This window comes from Vulpes lagopus, chromosome 5, assembly GCF_018345385.1.
Source record: "Vulpes lagopus strain Blue_001 chromosome 5, ASM1834538v1, whole genome shotgun sequence".
Classification (NCBI taxonomy): domain Eukaryota; kingdom Metazoa; phylum Chordata; class Mammalia; order Carnivora; family Canidae; genus Vulpes; species Vulpes lagopus.
This window is the reverse complement of record NC_054828.1, coordinates 114077164-114095353: the sequence shown is the minus strand read 5'-3', so window position 1 is coordinate 114095353 and position 18190 is coordinate 114077164. Positions and strand designations below refer to the sequence as shown.

The 18190-nt window shown below is 52.2% G+C and overlaps 1 protein-coding gene across 11 annotated transcripts in view; it reads right to left on the bottom strand.

Annotated features, from left to right (window-relative positions):
- Positions 1 to 6226: 6226 nt before the first annotated feature.
- DTNB (dystrobrevin beta) overlaps positions 6227 to 18190 on the bottom strand; it is a 234984-nt gene continuing 223020 nt past the window's right edge. For 5 of the 11 annotated variants that reach the window (XM_041756399.1, XM_041756393.1, XM_041756400.1 and 2 more), the window contains 4 exons: positions 15569 to 15728; positions 14618 to 14782; positions 8172 to 8206; positions 6227 to 6340 (listed from right to left, as the gene is read on the bottom strand). In XM_041756399.1, the coding sequence (XP_041612333.1) occupies positions 8202 to 8206; positions 14618 to 14782; positions 15569 to 15728 (330 nt within the window). In that variant the 3' untranslated portion in view covers positions 6227 to 6340; positions 8172 to 8201. Of the gene's footprint in view, positions 6341 to 8171; positions 8207 to 11857; positions 11912 to 14617; positions 14783 to 15568; positions 15729 to 18190 lie in introns of all 11 variants that reach the window. The other 6 variants (XM_041756402.1, XM_041756396.1, XM_041756403.1 and 3 more) reach the window with 3 other exon arrangements.

The window sequence follows — 18190 nt, the reverse complement described above, 5'->3', positions numbered from 1 at the left end:
CTGGATGTGCTGAGGCTTTTTGAAGGTAGTTCTGTGTGTACAATACAAGCTAGAGAATGACCTTGTCCGGGGAGCTGCCCCCCCCGAAAGAATATGCAGGTGAGGAAAGACCCAATCTCTGTCATAAAATGGGGGCAGGCAAAGACCAGTTAGGAGCTGGGTGAGGTGGGCTGTGGCGGGACAGGGTAGGGGCCTCAGTAAACAGAAATGTTAAACAGGGCCTCCCCGACTCCACCCTGGCTTTAAAGCCCACAGTTTGCCAAGTTTGGCTCCAGAGGCCTCCCAGTGACCCCGATCTAACTCCCTCCACTCTCCAGTGATGGCTGAAGGCAGGAAGATAAGAGACTCCTTGAACAAGACAACCCCCGGGGAAATTCCATCACCCCCTTTGAGGCTGCAACAGCAGCTCTATAAACCGGGCTGGGGGCAGGGTGGGACGGAGGGAGGAGGGCGAGATAAGGCCTCTGGCTTCTGGGCCAAGGGCCGCGCGCGCTGGGGTAGGAATCCCAGGGAAGGTGTACCAGCGCCACTTCCCGGGGGGACTAGCCAGGGTAAGATGGGGCAGGCTGTGGCAACACCAGGACAGGAACGAGCTCCCCGAGGCCTGGGGCTCAGGAGGGAGCCGCTGCTCCCCTCCGTCTGCAGTCCCACCGCTGTACCCCGCCCGTACGGGGAGAGCTCCCCTCCTCACCTGAGCTCTGCCCTCTCCCCACCCCTGCCTTCCTCTTCACCCTCCTCTCTGGTTCTTCACAGGCCCCTCACTCCACCCCGCGGCTGGCTTCCCGTCCAAGTCCCCCTCCTCTGGGTGGGCTCCCGGGGCAGATGGGTGGCAAAGGGCGAACCCAGACGGTTGCGTAGGCAATGACGAAAGTAGGACCAATGCCGGCCAGCCACCAAGGCCAGAGGGGAACCCGCTGAGGTCCCTGAGCCGGGAGGCCTCCTTCCTCGCACCCCTGAATCTGGCTCTGAGGAGCTGGTCCATCTGGAAGCTCGTCCAGCAGGGAGCCCAGCAGGGAGCCCAGCGCACAGCGAGGCTCACTCCCTCAGCGACCCCTGCCCCTGGCTCCTGCCGTCCTGGAGCTGCTCCTCAGCCCTGCCTTCGCCTTCTGCCTCCTCTCGGCAGCCCCAGGCATGTGTGCCCTCTTCCAAAATGCCGATTCCAGCAGGGGAGCCTCACAGAGGGGAGCCCCACAGAAGCAGCACCTCAAAGGCCAAGGGGCCTATGCAGGCAGGGCCTCACCCAGGCAGTCCACGCGGTCAACAAGACGACACCCGTCAGCACTGTGGCCCGCAGGCTGTGGAAGAGGGGCCGCGGGGCCTGCCCTCTGAGGGAGCAGGAGGATGGGGCCCTGACCAGGAGGCCTGGGATTCTGAGGGGCTGCGGGTGGGGAGGGCTTCCAGAAACTTTGGATCCTGGATGCAGCTGGAGTTCCGCCTGTTAGCGGATGGACGTCCAGTGTGCAAGGATGCCGGCCGTGGGTGGGGAGGGAGGCAAAGACCACGCGACAGAGGCCTTGGGACCAAGCCAGGGTGGAGCCTGCGTGACCCATGAGCTGGGACCTGAATGAAAAGCCCACTGGGTACAAGTGATCTTGAGGCTTGCTAGTGTAGACCTGCCCTCCACCCTCCCCGTCCCGCCCCAGATCATGTGCTGGGTCTAAAGGGGGGAAAGCCGCAGGCCAGAGGGCCCCACTGTGTGTGCAGGTGTGCTGAGGACTCACTGTGCCCCTCACTGAAATCAGGGGGCGTGGGGGTAGGGGGTGCGTCTGCCCAGCCATCCTCCCAGAGGCCGCCAAACTGCGGCTGGGAGGTGCAGCGATGGCTGTAGGCCAACACCCTAACAGGTTTCTCTGGTTGAGGACTCTGCAGGGGCTGAGAGGGATTCAGGCTCTGACTATGAATTATAATGAACTGTTAGGAGTTGGCAGTGTGCCTGGGCCCCAGGGCTGTGGGCCTGTAAGCTCACAGGATGCACGCACCCTCCCTAGTCTCCTCTCCTGCTCAGGGGCCTGAGACCAACACTCTAAGTGACCAGAACCACTCTGAGCAGTGGCATTTCCCTTCCCCCGTGCACTGTCCTGCATCCACTGTCCCTGGCCAGATGGGCTTCAGGGGGCAGAGCAGGCCCTCCAAGCCCACTCCCGCTCCCTAATTATGAACTCAGACCAACCTTAACCTCTAAAGCCCCTGAAGACCTGAGGAGGGGGCCTGATGCACACAGAGCTCCTAAGTATCTTCTCGAGTGAATGACGCTCCCTTTCCAAGCTACTTGCCCCGCCCCCCACTTTTTACTTTAGTAAACTTTACGCCCAATGTGGAGCTTGAACTCATGATCTGGAGATCAAGAGTCTCGCCCTCTACCATCTGGGCCAGCCAGGTGCCCCTACTTGCCCCTTCTTCGTGTCTACCTCTAGCAGTGCTAGGCTCCCTTCACTTCAGAAATACCACGATGGCCATCTGGGGCCTGCCTTTCAAAACACCCTCCCACCCCCCACCATCCAGCTCACCTCCTGGTGTCCCTTAGGAATTACACATTTTCAAAACGAAAGCACCACCCATCCAAACTTTCACCCAACTGGAAAGCTAGTATTGTTTTCTGGAATTTGTAAACTGATTTGATGCCCACTTCTTTCATACCATGGCCCTACCTTAGCTGTGCCCCCTTGGAGTAGGAGGCAGAAGGCTGATGGCACCAGCATGCTCCACCTGCTTGCAAGCACACCTGGGCAGGAGAGACATCAAGCCCACCCCCACAGACGTGGTTTTCCAGGCACCGTTAGGTGTGCAGAGAAGGTGTCAGTACCCATGGGATCTACTCATAATCGGGAAGGTCTGCAACCCTTATCTTGGGCCCAGCAGTAATCATGTCCTCTTAGAATTTTACTCATGGGGGTCAGAGTTTCAGGTGGGCTGAAAGCAAGCAGCCCAGCTGGGGCCCAAACACTCTTTAGCATGGAGTATGGTATTTGAATTCTGGGGAAAGCACTTTGGTGTAAAACTCCAACTGGGGGCACCGGGTGACCGTTACACACGTCTCCCCATCTCCCTCTGGAGTCAGGCCCTCAGCCTCCCCCATTGCTGAGACTCTAGACTGCAAGACCCACTCAGTCACTGGGCATCGGGGATACTGGTCTTCCGTATATTCAGGTCCGGTCTTGTAATGCTGCCCCTCTTACACGTCTGGGGGGAGAGGTCATTGTTTAGATTGCTGGAGTCAAAAGAAAAGTGTAGGATCCCTGGTCTTGACACGCGTTCCCCAGGGCACCTATGCAAGAAAAATGATCGCTAAGAACCCTCCACCCTCCTTTTTCTTCCTTTAGAATAGACCACTGATTCTGGCCTCTCTCCACCTGACTGGCCGTGGCTCCGGCACCCTTACTCCTGCTCATAAGTGTGTATGGCGGTCCTCACATGGCCAGCAGTGCCAATAGCACCCAGGAGCTTATGAGAACTGCTACCGAATCAGAAACTGGGGGTGGGACCTGGCTCTCCATATATTACTGAGCCTTCTGGGGGATTCTGATTCTGAGTTTGAGAGCCACTGGTACCGTGTCTCTCCTAAGAGCCCCGGGTAGAAGCCTCACTTGGTTCTCTGATCCACACGTGGAGAACCTGTTCAGATGCACGTGGCTTGCTGCTATGGGAGTATCTCCCCAGGGAAGGTGGCCTACCTACCTCCCACGTTCCCAGTTTGTAACAGTCATCTGGCCCCTGGCTTAGGAGAGGCCAGCAGAGGCTAGATTTGGAATCCACTGAATGGTTCTTCATCAGCCTTTTCTTCCAGAAGCTGCAGCAGGAATTCAGATGGCTCTAGGCATTGCCATAGCAACTGCACCTTTCTGAAGCTGTCACGGACTACAGGAGCAGGGAGTAAGCAATGCAAAAGAGGGGGAGTCAGCCAGTGGATAGAGCACAAGCAGCAGATGAGGGGGCTGTGAAAAGACATGGAACCTCGGCACGGCTGGGATTTCTGCACTTGAGCGTGTTAGAGCCTCCACTTCCTCCAGGACACATTTGGGACCTCTCTAGGGGTCTTCACAGCTACAAAGTACCGGCCCAGGGGGTCTAAGATGCTGACTGTAACTGTCACTTCTCTTAAAAGATCATCTGCTCAGGTTAAATTAGACTCCTAGATGGTCACAGAGCAATTAAAAAGGAAGTGCCTCCCTACAGGATGACACCTGTGTTCTAGGTCAGAGTTGAGCAAAGGGACGAGCTTCAAACTTCTGATACGGATCTGCATTCTAAAGCAGATGCCAAAAAGTCAGGAGGCACCTCGGGGCCTTAGATAATGGTGGATGTTCTAGCTGTAAAGGAACGCAGCTGTCAGCAAGGATTGATATAAAACCCAACACCCATGCACGGTCATGCTGGCATCGGAGCTCATCCCCCTGGTGCTCTCGAGTCCCCCTTCTCACTCTTCATGTGCAGGTGAGAGGCTGGGAGTCCAGAGCCCCTCCTGTGGCTGAGGACGTGAAGGCTCCTCCTCGGCTCGAGGACCTGCTGAGTGGTGACGGGGGCCTTGTGGAGTTGGGCAGCTTCCCGGATGTGGAGGGGCACACCTGGGGCCCGGAGGACACTACTGCACACCATGTGCACCTTGGCCTGAGCACCTGGCTGTTTGGGAGCCACTGGTTCTTTTAATCTGACTGTTCTCTGGCTCTTTCTGTTCTGGAAGAAGCAAACTGTTCATGTGAGGAACTGGAAGGTGGTGCCCTATGCTCGGGGGCAGGGTACAAGGTGTGGGTAGTCAGGATCGTGGGGGAAGCATATAGTCACCTCACAGAGTCATCCCTGAGACCTTGCTGCAGCCACCCCCATACCTAATCTCACCATTGGCTGGCACGGAGTGTCCCCCAGAACTTTCCATTTGGTCACTCTCATTCTTGCCCCATCTGGCCCTCTGGGCAAGGCTGGATCCCTGTTTCCTGAGTGTGTGGGAGAACCTTTCCACCAGTACTTTTATTTTACCAGAGCCCCTGCTGGCCTTCCAGGGCCTCGGCTCCCTGTTGGTCACAGTTGAGCTGAGGCGGCGCTCAGGAGCTGCTGTGGGAGGCAAGCCCTCCACAGGCAAGGCGGCTTCTCCTCAGGCTCCTGTTTCCTTTTTGCTCTCACACAGCTGGAGTGTGATCCAAGTTGCACCTGCCCCTCACACTTAGTACTCATGACATGGAGGTACTGGGCACAGCACTCCCCCACACAAGCCTTCACCTCCTTCAGGGGTGGGAGCGATGGAGGGAAGGATGCAGAGTTAACCCCACCCGTTTCCCCCTGACTGCCCCCTCACGAGGTTTCCACGTGACTCCCATCCGTGTGGCTGCGGGCTGAGCCCACTGGCTCTGCACCGGCCTCCTCAGGCAGTGGGCAGGGGTCTGCAGAGGCGTGGGGCGGGGGGATGAGCGAGCCAGCTGTGGGGCCTCTCACTCATTCCAGTCGCTGCCCTTTATAAATATTTATAGCAGTTCTCCTACTAAAAATAACATCCTGGAGCCCAGGGAGCAGAAAAAAATAAATGAAAATCACCGGGAATTGGGATTGATTATCATGTGTGCCAGAGCAGAATGGAACCCTGAGAAGGGGAGAGGCGGCGCGAGCACAGCGCCCGGGGGTCAGTGCTCCCTCTGGCGGTCACGGGTCAGTGCTCCCTGCCTGGCTGGCCGCTGGCTCTGCTGCAAAGAATCTTCTGGCTGCTGGAGGAGGAGCCGTCCAGGGCTGCAGTGCAAGCTCTCGGCTCCCCCTTCCCGCCTCGGCTGCAGAGCCTCGGCATCAAACGGGGCGGAAGCCTAACCAGTGTGAGAGAAAGGAAGGAGGCTATTTTTAGCGCTGTGGCCAGGGTGTGAATGTCTGTAAAACTGAGCAAGGCCCGAAGTTGTCTTTGCACGATACGATACGGGGAAGAAAATCTGTCGGTTTTTAAAGGTCAAAGGTAGAAAGGGATCCTGTGCCCCCACCCTGGGGGGCACCCCATGTGCCGGCAAGAACTCCATTAGGGTCACACACACAGGAGATTCGTGCTGTTTCTTTTCTCTTTCCAACCTCCCGGTAAATTCCTGTTGCAGAGATGAGACTCGTGGCCCGAGGGGAGTGATGAAGATGCTAGTTCATGCAGGACTGTGCAAGGGGGAGGCCCACCCGGCGGCGGAGGCAGTGGCAGCGGCAGCATCTGGCGGTCCCTCCCACTTCCCACCGGCTGGGGCTCCCTGCTCCCTGCCAGGTAGTGATGTCTGGCAGCCTGCAAGCCTGGTCCAGGTGTGCAGCAGAAAGATGGACAGGAATGCGCCTCCGGGGGAGGGCCTCGCCTTCCTCGTGTCAACGCCAGCTTGCTGCATGTTCCCTGTGCCTATATAGGACAGACACGCTGTTATTCAGGGGCGCGTTGGAGAGGGCCTCCGAGCACATGCTGCTAACATCTGCTGGGGACAAGACAATGTCCTGGGGTGGGGCTGCGGGGATGCTTCCCTTTCAACTTGGGAGATGCAAAGAACTGGTAACACACCCCCTTCTAGGGAAAGAGGCAATCTCTTTTCTGGGGTCCCTGGAGTTTTTGGAGTTGCTGCTGAGGTCACAGCGTCGGGGAATGTTTCAAGGAAGAGGGAAATGGGCTCACGATGCAAGGTTTGGAATGTGGTGTTTTGGGAAGAAGGGTTGTGACTAGGAAGAAGGACCCTCAACTTGGAGAAGTGCCTACAAACCCTGGGTGGGAGGGAAGGGAGCCTCAGCCTCAGGCCAGAAGACAGCAGAATGGTCTGTGAAACTGAGCCACCTGAGGTGTCCTGCTTTTCCCCTGACCCTTTCTCGTAAGTCCTGACAGGCTCAGAGGAGAGCACCGGGCAGCCCACTCTGAGCCTGCTTCTGGCCCCAAGCTCCCAGGCCATGGGCTTCATTTCCTCATCTGCATGAGGAAGGTGAGACGGATGGCTCCCACGTGCCTTCTCCTTACCCCTGGTTCCTGTGCTCCCTCTCCGGGGAGAGGGACTCTGGCAGGCTTGTGAGGGGCAAGTCAGCTCCTGACTCCCTCCTTGGCTGGGGCATCCCAGCCTGCTATGGGGAAGGGCCTTGCCTGAATGTGCAGTGGGTTCGGGCAGAGCCATGCCCAGGCCCCGGAGGCCTCGAGCTTTCCAGGGGCGTGGGTGCTTCCCAGAGACAGCAGAGAGGAGAAGGGAACCCCCTCAACGGCCTGGGGCCGATGGGAGAGAGGTCATCAGGAAAGGGCTGGGAGGCTGCTCCAGGATTGGATGCCTCAGAAGGGCTTGGCAAAGTTCTTTGTACAGGATAGTGGGGCTGCTGCCCTGGCTCTTCTGCCTGGAAGGTCTGTCACTGAGGAAGATGGCCTGACTTTCACCAGTAAGAAGTTGGGGAGGAGAGGGGAGGCAAGATGGATAAAGACATCTCACCAGACCAAAGACATCTAGCCTGGAAAAAAATGCTTCTTTGGAACAGCTTTGGTTGCCCAATTATTTTCATCCCTTCTTTCTAGAGAGAGGCCCCAAAGCTGTAATATCTTGGAACCAGGGGGAAAGCAGAATTAAGGTCCTCAGATGGAAAGATGTGAAAGACCAAATTCCTACAGCAACGAGCACTGTCCTCTGGGGAATTCTGTGCTCTCCTTAGTTGTTTAGGACGTGAGAGGGTGCGGGTTAGCAGGCCCGATGAGAAGGGGTTTGGGTGGCTTTGTGGAGCGAGGGTGATACTGTATGCCTGAAATTCCATCTGTGGTCAGGCACAGTGGCAGGTCACAGGTCTGGGTGTTGGAACCCAAGGGCAGTGGTTTGGACCCCTGGAGAGAGATGACAGTGGCATGGGCCACCAGGAGCAAGGTGGCAAAGGTGGCCGGATGGCCTCGGCCACCTGCTCCCGGAGTGTGTTTCAGCTAGCAGCTCCTGGTCTGCCAGCTGCATCCAGACACAGGTCCCGCCCGAGGCCCAGGCCATGCCCCATGTAGAGCAGGATGGTTCAGAGCCCAGGAGAGGGGCTGAGACGGTATGATGGCAGGGCTGGGGCAAAGGGAAAAGGTAGAGCTGGGCTCTTTACAGGAGACCCTTCACTTGAATCCCCATCCCTCAGGATGGCTCTGGCTTGGAGAGTGTGACCAGGGCAAGGGAGGAGGAGAAGGAAGACCTTAGCTGCAAAGGGAAGGGGGCCGTGGGGAGGGCGGAGAACATGGTACTCACCCGCGCTTCTTCTCTGTCCCGGCTCCTCTGCTAACCTGTACAGCACGGACACAAACAACACACGGACGTCACACCCGGGGTCTCCTCACCATTCTGTGTCTTCTCCCAGGGGACTGACTCCCCAGCCCACAGACCCTCATCTGTGCCAGGCTTCTGGACTTGCCTCTCCTCTCTCCCCTCCCCGTATGCTGACTTTTCCTGACCAGTTATGAAACAGGCTGGGAGAGTCATGCTACCTACAACCAGCAACTGCCACAAACATAAAACAGCCAGACAAGGGCAGCCCGGGTGGTTCAGCAGTTGAGTGCCTGCCTTGGGCCCAGGGTGTGATCCTGGAGTCCCCAGATCGAGTCCCATATCCGGCTCCCTACATGGAACCTCCTTCTCTGCTTGTGTCCCTGCCTCTCTCTCTCTCTCTGTCTCTCATGAATAAATAAATAAAATAATAATAATAAAAAAAACCACAGCCAGACAAGCATTCTTGGGAGGAGAATAATAGTACTAATGTGAAAATCTAGGGAGTGGTTACATCAGGGGGCATGGCCCATCCCCTGATTCTGAAAGTGACCAAGGTGAGAAGGAATTAAGTGTTGATACAGGCAGTATTTCCTGCCTGCAGGCACATCTGATCGGGAATGCTAAATCACTGCTGCTCGCCCTGAGGTCTCGAACACTGCCTGCACCCTCAAAAGCCTGAGAATTCACAGAGGGCCACTGTTGTCAGTGTACCAGACCTGCACGAGCCTTCTCAGGGCATGCAAGCTGCATTTACAGCTCCCAACACGTGGGTGGCAGGTTCTGGAGAGGCAATTCTAAAGGACAAAGGAGCATAAAATGAGGCTCTGGAGGGGCTGAGATGAAATTCGGGCTCTGAAGTAATATGTTAGTCGATTTCATCTATGCGGTCTTGGTTACAAGCCTCACCACTCCAGGTGAGCAGTGAGGGGATGCGAAGTCAGAGGGCACCCCAGCGGAGCAGAAGCATTCCCTAGGATGCAGCCAGCCAGAGATCCAGGGGCAGGCAGAGAGAGGGCTGCGGTAGGGGCGAACGTGGTGGGGAAGTCCAGCTCGGTCATGAATTCTTCGGAAGGGTCCATTTGGCTCTTATGGCTTTTGCACCGAAAAGACTATGTCTGCCTGACAGGGTGCTGACCAAGTTGTGTTTAGGTTAGGTCCGCATGATTTCAACCCCAAAGAAGCAAAGCTCCTCTTTCTCTATGGTTGACAGTTACTGTTCTCTGATGCCTTGGCGACACCAGTTACTGCCATGTTGGTCTACAGTAAAAATTCATGCCCAGACCACGGCAGACAGTCAGAAGGTCCATCCATAAAAACACTCACCTTATACCCCAACCCACATACTGACTCCAGTGCCGCTACAAAAACATATCCTGGGACCCCTATAATGCTGAGAGTCAAACATTTGTTTAAAACCACACTCACGTCTCACCTCGACTCTTAACACTCTTTCCCTCAGGATGGCACCTAAGGCCACAGAAACAGAAACTCAGGTCCCTTCTCAGGGTCTCACAGGGACAGACAGAAAGGCTGCTGTGTGCACTGGAGGAGACATGGGGAGACCTCAAGAGCAAGAGGGCCAGAAAGGAGAGATGCTGGCAGGGAAGATGGGTGCAGACACAGGCCCCCGAGGCCAGGAGGCGGCAGGCAAGGGAAGCCATGCCCGTCCACATGTGAGACACAGCCTGCAGCCAGCCCTGAACTGGGACCAGGGCTGCAGTCCACAGTCAGGGCAAGGCCCCAGGGGTCGGGGCCACCCTCCGTGGGCCGCAAGGAATGCAGGGAGGCTGAGGAGAAGCCATGGGAACAGCTATGGGGAAGGGAGGGTCAATGGGAAGAGAGGCCAAAGCAGCAGCTGTTACGTCTTCAGCCAAGAACATTCCACATGAACGCCGGGATCCGGTTGGGTTGTGTGTGTGTGCGTGTGACTGCAGCACGTGCTTATGGAGTGTAACCTTGTCTCTGTGCCTCTCCTTCCCTCTTCACCCCTTGCATCACAAGCCTCCTGCCTTCTTCCTCGTCCGCTCTCAGCACAGCAAGTTGGTCTCCTCTGCCATTCCCTGTAGCACTGCTAGAGGTCTCCGACGTAGCTGACCCCTACTTCTGACATTCTGGTGACCGTGCCACATACGTCACTCCTCAATTCCTCACAGTTACCATCCACTGCCTCGCAGGCCTCGCTCTGACTCACTAGACAACTGTGGCACCTGGACTACATTTCTCTCTTCTCTCTGTATCCTCCTCGGCCGCCCCCGAGTCCTGGTGGTGACTCCGAACACCTGCCTGTCTCCCCCATGCTAGCCCCGTGGGCAGGCGGCACTGCAGAGGCTCGGCCCCAGGCACTCCTCCTTTCCCATCGCACCTTCCTTGCCTGCAGCTCCCAAGCAGCTTCTTCCCACCCTTCCTTTTCCCACTTTTTCTAGTCTTTTCCCACTTTCCCTTTTCCCACTTTCCTCGCTTTGCCTAGTCTACCAGCCACTCAGATGACAGCACGGGGGCCGAGTCAGCCGCCCAGCCTGCATCCCGGCTCTGCCAGCTACCACGATCTGTGCAGGTGATGTCACCGCTCTGAGCCCTGTCTCAAATCCTTCCTCGTGGGCTGTGAAATCACACAGAAAGGGTGTGCTCAGTGCAGAGCATGCAGCAGAGGTGGAGAGAGTGGGCATGTCTTCTACAGCCCAGCCTCCTTGGGGCCACTCCCACTCCCAACCTGATGAAGCACTCTCCAGCACATCACGTGGCTTATTTCCCTGTATTTGTTCATTTGCTGATATCCCACTATGTGCCAGGCACTGTTGTGGGTGCTGGGGATACCTCCTGAACAAAAGAGACCAAAATCTCCACCTTGTGGAGCTTATGGTTGGAGGAATCCAGAAAATACACATATTAATATATGATAGAAATAATGGCTAACTCTCAAATGTTATGTGTTCAGCATAACACAGACACATGAAGATTAAGAGTGCGAGGCACGGAGTCAGAAAGACCCAGTTCAAAGAGCCTATTTTCTCATTGGTAAAATAGGGACATCATTATATATCTCTCAGGGTTGGTAAGTATTAATTAGATAATATACGGACATCATTTAGCACAGCTCTTTGTGCATAACAAGTTATTAAGCAGGTTTTATATCCAATAAAACTAGGAAGGCATTACTCTCCTTTGCTGATACCTTTCTTTATTGCTTTTAATTCTTCCATTTAGGTCACAAAACCATTTGGCTATTCTGCCCACAATAATCTCTTCCTTTGCAGAAACCCTTCTTGTATTTATAATCACACACTCGAAGTTTGATGATTAACTTTTCCTGCCACTTCATTTTATCTCCTATTTATTTTGCATATCTCTGTCTTGCCTCCATAACTATATTATAAACTCCTGGAGGCAAAGGGTCATGTTGTGTGCTTTCCTGGTATCTACTTTCTATATCTGAACCATCTCTCATAGAATTGGGAAATGAGGCAGCTTCTGTTGATCACCTGACACCACCACCTCCTTGATGGCCAGCTGGGGAAAGGAGACAGAAGGCACTGTGGGGATCTGAAAGCTCTGGGGAAAGGGCAGCAGGAAGAAAAGCAGAGCTGAAAGGGGGGGGGGGGTTGGTTTCCCTCAGGGGCTAAGTAGCTCTGCCTCCCACTCAAACTAGGGGTCCTGTGAGCTGTCTTTACCTCTGTCTTTCCCATTCTGCTTCTTCTCTTCTTCTTCCTCTGTACCTTCCTCTGCTGTGAAAACAAGTCCAAGGTGGCCCGTGACCCTTCAGCACAGCACAAGCACGGGAGGAAGGTGAAGGGAGTGACTTAGCAGGCTTGGGATGAAACCCTAGCTAAAGGCTTACGGTCACAGGCCTCCAAGGGCGCTGACACTCACCTCATCTGCACCGTGCACGGTGCACACCCTAGCACTTACCCATGAGCTCTGAGCCCCTAGGGGTGGCACAGGCTGAGGTCACCCAGCCTGCTGAAGGCTCTGTGGCCCGCTTCCCTGGTGACTGGGGTGGGGGTGGCTCCCTCATCTCTATGCCTGCTTTCCTTAAGGTGACCACATCTACTAGAGATACACCTAATATCTTGCAGTCAGGTTCAAGAAAGCAACCATCCAAATACGTGGTGAGGAATACCTACATTAACTTCTGTTAAGAGAAAACAACCAAAAACTGGAAATTTTAGCTGACAACAAACTTAAAAGGACTGAATGGCAAAGTGGCTGTGTGTGGAAAAAGTGAATGCCCTCTCAGGTTGCTTTCCCAGGGGCCTCACTCGGGGAGGTCACAGTTCATTGTGCTGTGCAGGGAGCAGATACCCCGTGATAGGGAGAAGTGCTCTCAGCTCTGGGAACTCACTGTGAATTGGGGCCTTGAAACTCTTGGCCACATCCTAGTGCAAGCAACCAAATGGTGAAGTGAAAACCACGTCACATTAAGAATGTAAGAATGGCTGAAGGAATAGTGGACAGTCACCTTCAAGAGGAGAAGGCATAGGGACAGCCATGTTACCAGCCACCAAATACTTAATGGGCTAAATTAAAGGCATAGGAGGGCTAGATTTACTTTGGGTAGCTTCAGAGGGTGGGATGAGGATGAATTGCTTACAGAAAGGTAAATTTTGGCTTCCTGATAAGAACCTCCCCATGATTAGAACTGGTCATGAATGCGCTCACTGGCAATATCCAAACAGAGGACTTTTATATTGGGCAGCAAGCAAGCTGGATTAAATGACTTCTAGGATCTTTTCCAACCTAAGATTCTGTTATTTGTGAAAATGTTTTTAAAAAGATGAGGAGGACAAGCTATGGCTATAAATAGTATGTTTACATGTTATGGAAAATATTTAAAGACAATCTGAGTATCTCACCTCATCCTAACAGAACCCCCAGCAGTGATAGTAAACATGTGAGGGTGCTGGGCAAGCCTCTCCTGTTCACTGAGAAGCTGGCAGCCTCACATGTAAAGGGAGTCTATTCCTGCATTCTGTAAAGATGTGGTGTCACCTGCAGACTTAGTCCACATCTACCTGTGGACTTCAGGGCTTGAGAGAGCAGAGCATCAGAGGTGGCTCTCTGGGTGCTGTGTGTTTAATGGTGTCCAGTTACCTCTCCTCCTAGTGTGATGAGCTCATGAGACATTGATCTTGCCCAAACTCTAGTCGTGAGGCACTACGTGGATTAATTTCCATGACCTGAAATTCCTTCTAAAAGTAGGATTTCTGGCATCTTTGGGAAACTATATTAGGGAAGGGACTTTCTAATCACCTGTGAAGTCATCTCAAAGGCAGTCACCTCTTCTATTTCTGTGTGTTTATGGAGAGGGTGGTGCTTCTGACAAGGGTTGAGAAATGGTACCAGAACAGAGACAGCGTCACCTTCATACTCCCCACACGGGAGAACCAGCATCTTAACTGCCTTGGAAAAACTAACCTAGGCCATGCACTTATTCTAAGTGGACATTGGCAGATATGAGAGGGAAGCCATGGGCCAGCCCCATGACAACACTAAAGGTATATGTTTTGTCCTTTGAAGGTCTGAGGACATACACCTCTCTGCCCTAAGAGCATGGACTGATGGTTTCAGTGGATGTGTTTGAACAGCCCATGGAAAACCTGCTTTATCTTTTTATTTAATAACCTTGTTAATCTACTTTGAGGTATTTAAAAGACTATATTAGCTGAAAAGAAACAAGAGAGCCATATGTAGCACTTAGGAAGGGAACCCATTTGTCTAATTGGGAACATGGGAATCTGACCACTGTAAACAGGTTAGTAAACATCTGGCAGTTACAAAACTAAGAGAGTCATGGGGATTTTTGAAAATATGACGATATGGGAATGGCCTTTTATTTCTTCTCTCTTTCCTCGGTTTTATGTAAGGGGAGCAACAAGGTAAGCATCTCCAGAAAGTCACCAAAAGAGCTAAGTGTGGGAAAGATTGAGGAAGGAGCCACACGTGTGATGGAATAGAGCGGGGTGAAGAGCAACAGGCTCCGGCCACGAACTTCATGTGAAATCAGAGCCTAGTCATGGACAAAAGGAGAGAATAGGGTTTCCAAACTAAATCAAAGAGGAGAGAGCAGAAAGGCAGCTGGGAGAAAGTCCGGAAGCTTTTGTGGCTAATTCGGTTCCAGTCATCCAGGAAAGCTTCAGAACGAGGTGGTCGAGCAGCCCTAGGAAAGAGCGGCTGCAGATGCAGCGCTGCTGGAAGACAAGTTAGGTGAGGAAGGGGCTACGTGTATGTGCACAGAGATCTGAATTTCTTTAAACTCTTGACTGTGTTTGTTCTACAAGGAATATCCTTAAGAGAAACATAATGTGTAACTGTGTGCGTGTGGCCCCGTGCGGGACAGAGGCTCCCTGGGTGAGGATGTCCAGCGCGTTCCTAGAAGGCCAAGAGACTGAGTGGTGAGCTGAGGCAGTGCGTGCTGCATGAGGATGTTTTACCAAGTGCTGAGGAAGTGAGGAGGCCATGGGGCTGGAAGGGGAGGCGTGAGGCCGTGCGGGAGCTCTGGGCTTCACCTGAATGGAGCTCCTTCACCAGGGATGACATGGTGTTGGTGATGGAGTCAGCAGCCACCAGCAGGTCATTGCGGAGGTTTCTCCTCGTACCTGAGGACAGTCAGAGCAGATGGCAATGCCAGGTGGGTGGATGTGGAGAAGAGAGCCGAGCGCCCGCCTCAGTCTGCCAGGCCCCGGACCTGGTGCAGGACACCTAGGGGAGAGGCAGCCACAGCACCTCTACCCACTCCTGGGCACGTGAGAGGCACGAGGCACCCAAACCCTCGTTCTCCTCCCTCTTCTTCTCTACCTGAAAATTCTTAGCCACAATCAAGAGAGTTGGATTCCAAAATGAATACGGCTCACAGTTGGCCTGAGGCAGGCTTTTATTCTCCAGCAGCTGCACCATCCTGTTCTTGGTCTCTCCCTCAGCTGCGAAGTCATCCCCCAATTACATAACACAGCTGGTTGTGACAATCCTGTGCTCAACGTGTGTCCAGCAAAGTCCTACTTAGGTTTCTTAGAGTACTTCCTCCTCTAACTTGCTCTAAAGACTTCCCAGGCAAAGCAAAACTGTAGGAATTGCTCCATCCACTTCCTCTCTGGAGGAGGCAAAGCCCAAAGGATGAGGCACTTCCCTTAACCTGGGAAAAAGAGGACAGAAGTCCTGGAGGCCTGCTCTTCACACACATATACAGCCTGTAGACCTCCCATTGGGAGATCAGCCCATCTAATGAGAAGGGACCAGCACCTGACTTATTTATACCATATATGAAAATCAGGATCACTTGAAGTTATGCACACAAAAGAAAAGAAACTGGAAAAATCTCAGTCGGAATCGTGTTTATGTTTCCAAACCCCTCTAGCTCTCCATTATATCCTGTTCCCAAATCTCACCTTGTGCAAAGGCCTCCTGCATGTCTCCCCCGACTCCACTCAGGGGGTCCTGTGGACAGTGGGTGGGGGTGGAGCCAGCTGACGTTGAGCGGACGGGCATGGGCATTGGGCGGCCACCTCCATGTGTGGGCGATGTATGTGGTGACCCTGTGGCCTGAGCCTGAGAGAATCAAAGACATAAAACATGTTATCTCAGGTATCTTACCTCTTTGAGGGAGGGGAAAGTGCTTTTTCACAGTCTATCTAAGCCAGCCGACACAGCTGCGGTTCAGTTGGGCAGTGCACTGCAGGATCACATTTGAAAGGAAGGAGTCGGGCTGCCTCCAGGACTGCAGAGAGGAAGAAAAGGAAAAAAAAGAAAAGAAAAGAAAGGAAGAGGGGGCAGGGAGAAGGAGAGAGAAAGCCATGAGACTGGACTAAGACTGGGAGGGAAAGTAGAGGCTAGCATGGAGGGAGTGGGCTTGCAGGTAGACAGATTGACAGAGTAGCTGGGTCCAGGTTCGGAGCCAGGTTGGGGCCACACAGTTAGGAAATGATATACAAACATCCTTAATTTTTGTTTGCAAGCACACTTATGTACATTATCTCATTTGACCCTCACAACAACTTGTGAATAGAAAGGGCATACATTTTTGTACCCATATTATGAAAGAAAAACACGATGAAAAGAGTAAGAGCTTTGTGCCAGGCAACATAGCTCATGGAAGTGTGGAAATAACCATCTACTCCAAGGGCAATGACGTATATACTCTGTACCTCTGCAACTCCCAGGCTACATAAACCACGTGCCTGAGTGTGTGTCAGAACTCAGCTGCAGGCTGCTTCCCAGGGGCCAGGTCACTGTACTTGTCAAACGTACACAGTGAGATCTTTTTGGGGCATTCCATGAGGACCAGGTAAGAATGGACACATGTTTAGTGGAAATTGAACTTTACTTGCGAAGGCTCTGGTATAGTTTTGGAGAAAGCAATGGGATAACATTTAAAAATTCTACTTAAAGGGAGCTGCCTGAGATTTGGGCCCTGCTGCTGTTCAGAGCAAGGGAAACTGATTGTGGTATATAGTGGGTTTTTTATGGAAGCAAAACTGGGAAAATATAAGCCAAAGTATGCAAATGAGTTCAGATAAAGAGATTTCTCTCTTGGGGATCTAGCTCAGAAACTCCCCACACAACAGAATCTGCTCCAAACATGCTGACGGCCTATATGCACAAAGCCTTACCTCAATGCTTCAGCCAGTACAGGCACTGCACTAGACAGAAATGGTTTGTTCTCCGTGACTCTCAATTCTGATTTGTGCAAGCGCATGTATGTGTATTTTGAGAAATTTAAAACATACGGAGAGCTAAAAAGTATAACATGATAAAGCATCCACACTGATAACTGTCCATATTTTGTCAAATTCACTTCAACCTAAGAACATTGCAGATAAGTCTGAAGACCCCTTTGACCACCAGTCCTGTCTAGGCCCAGTCCCTCCTCTCACCCCTTCAGAGTCAATGATTATAAAAATCTTGGGGTGAATTTTTTTTACTTATGTGTACATATATAACTATGAATAATGTATGATATTCATGCTTTTAAATTTTGCATGGATGGTATCAGATCATTTTGGTATCATATGGATGGTATCATATCATTTTGCAATTTGCTTTCATCACTTAGCATACTTTCTAAGATCTTCCCATGATACAAATGATAGAAACCTAGGTCCTTATTTCACATTATATACCAAAATTAACCCAAAAGGGATCATACTAAACAAGAACTAACCCATACAGGGACACCTGGGTGATTCAGCAGTTGTGTGTCTGCATTCGGCTCAGTGCGTGATCCCAGAGTCCCTAGATCAAGTCCCACATCGGGCTTCCTGCATGGAGCTTGCTTCTCCCTCTGTCTGTGTCTCTGCCTCTCTTTCTCTGTCGTCTCTCATGAATAAATACATAAAATCTAAAAAAAGAAAAAAAAAAGAACTAACCCATACAACTTTTAGAAGACAAGATTAGGCAATAGTTTATTTTATTTTTTAAAAGATATTATTTATTTATTCATGAGAGACACACACACACACAGAGAGGCAGACACAGGGAGAAGCAGGCTCCATGAAGGAAGCCCGATGTGGGACTCGATCTGGGGGCTCTGGGACCACGCCCTGAGCCCAAGGCAGACGCTCAACCGCTAAGCCCCCTGGGGGGCCCCTAGGCAATAGTTTTTTAGATATAATACGTAAAGCACAAGCTACAAAAGAAAATGTTAAATTGGATTTCATCAAAATTGAAAACTTTTTTCAAAATATACCTTTAATGGGGGGGGATTGGGTGATGGGCACTGAGGGGGACACTTGACGGGATGAGCACTGGGTGTTTTTCTGTATGTTGGTAAATTGAACACCAATAAAAATTAATTTATTTAAAAAAATATACCTTTAAGAAGGCAAAAAGACAACTCACAGAACGGGAGCAAATTTTTGCATATCATCTATCTGATAAGGGGCTTATATCTAGAATACAGAAAAACCTCTTGACAATAATAAAATGACAAGTAACCTAATCTAAAAATGGACAAAGGGCCTGAATAGATATTTCTCCAAAGAAGACATACAAATATCCAATAAGCATATGAA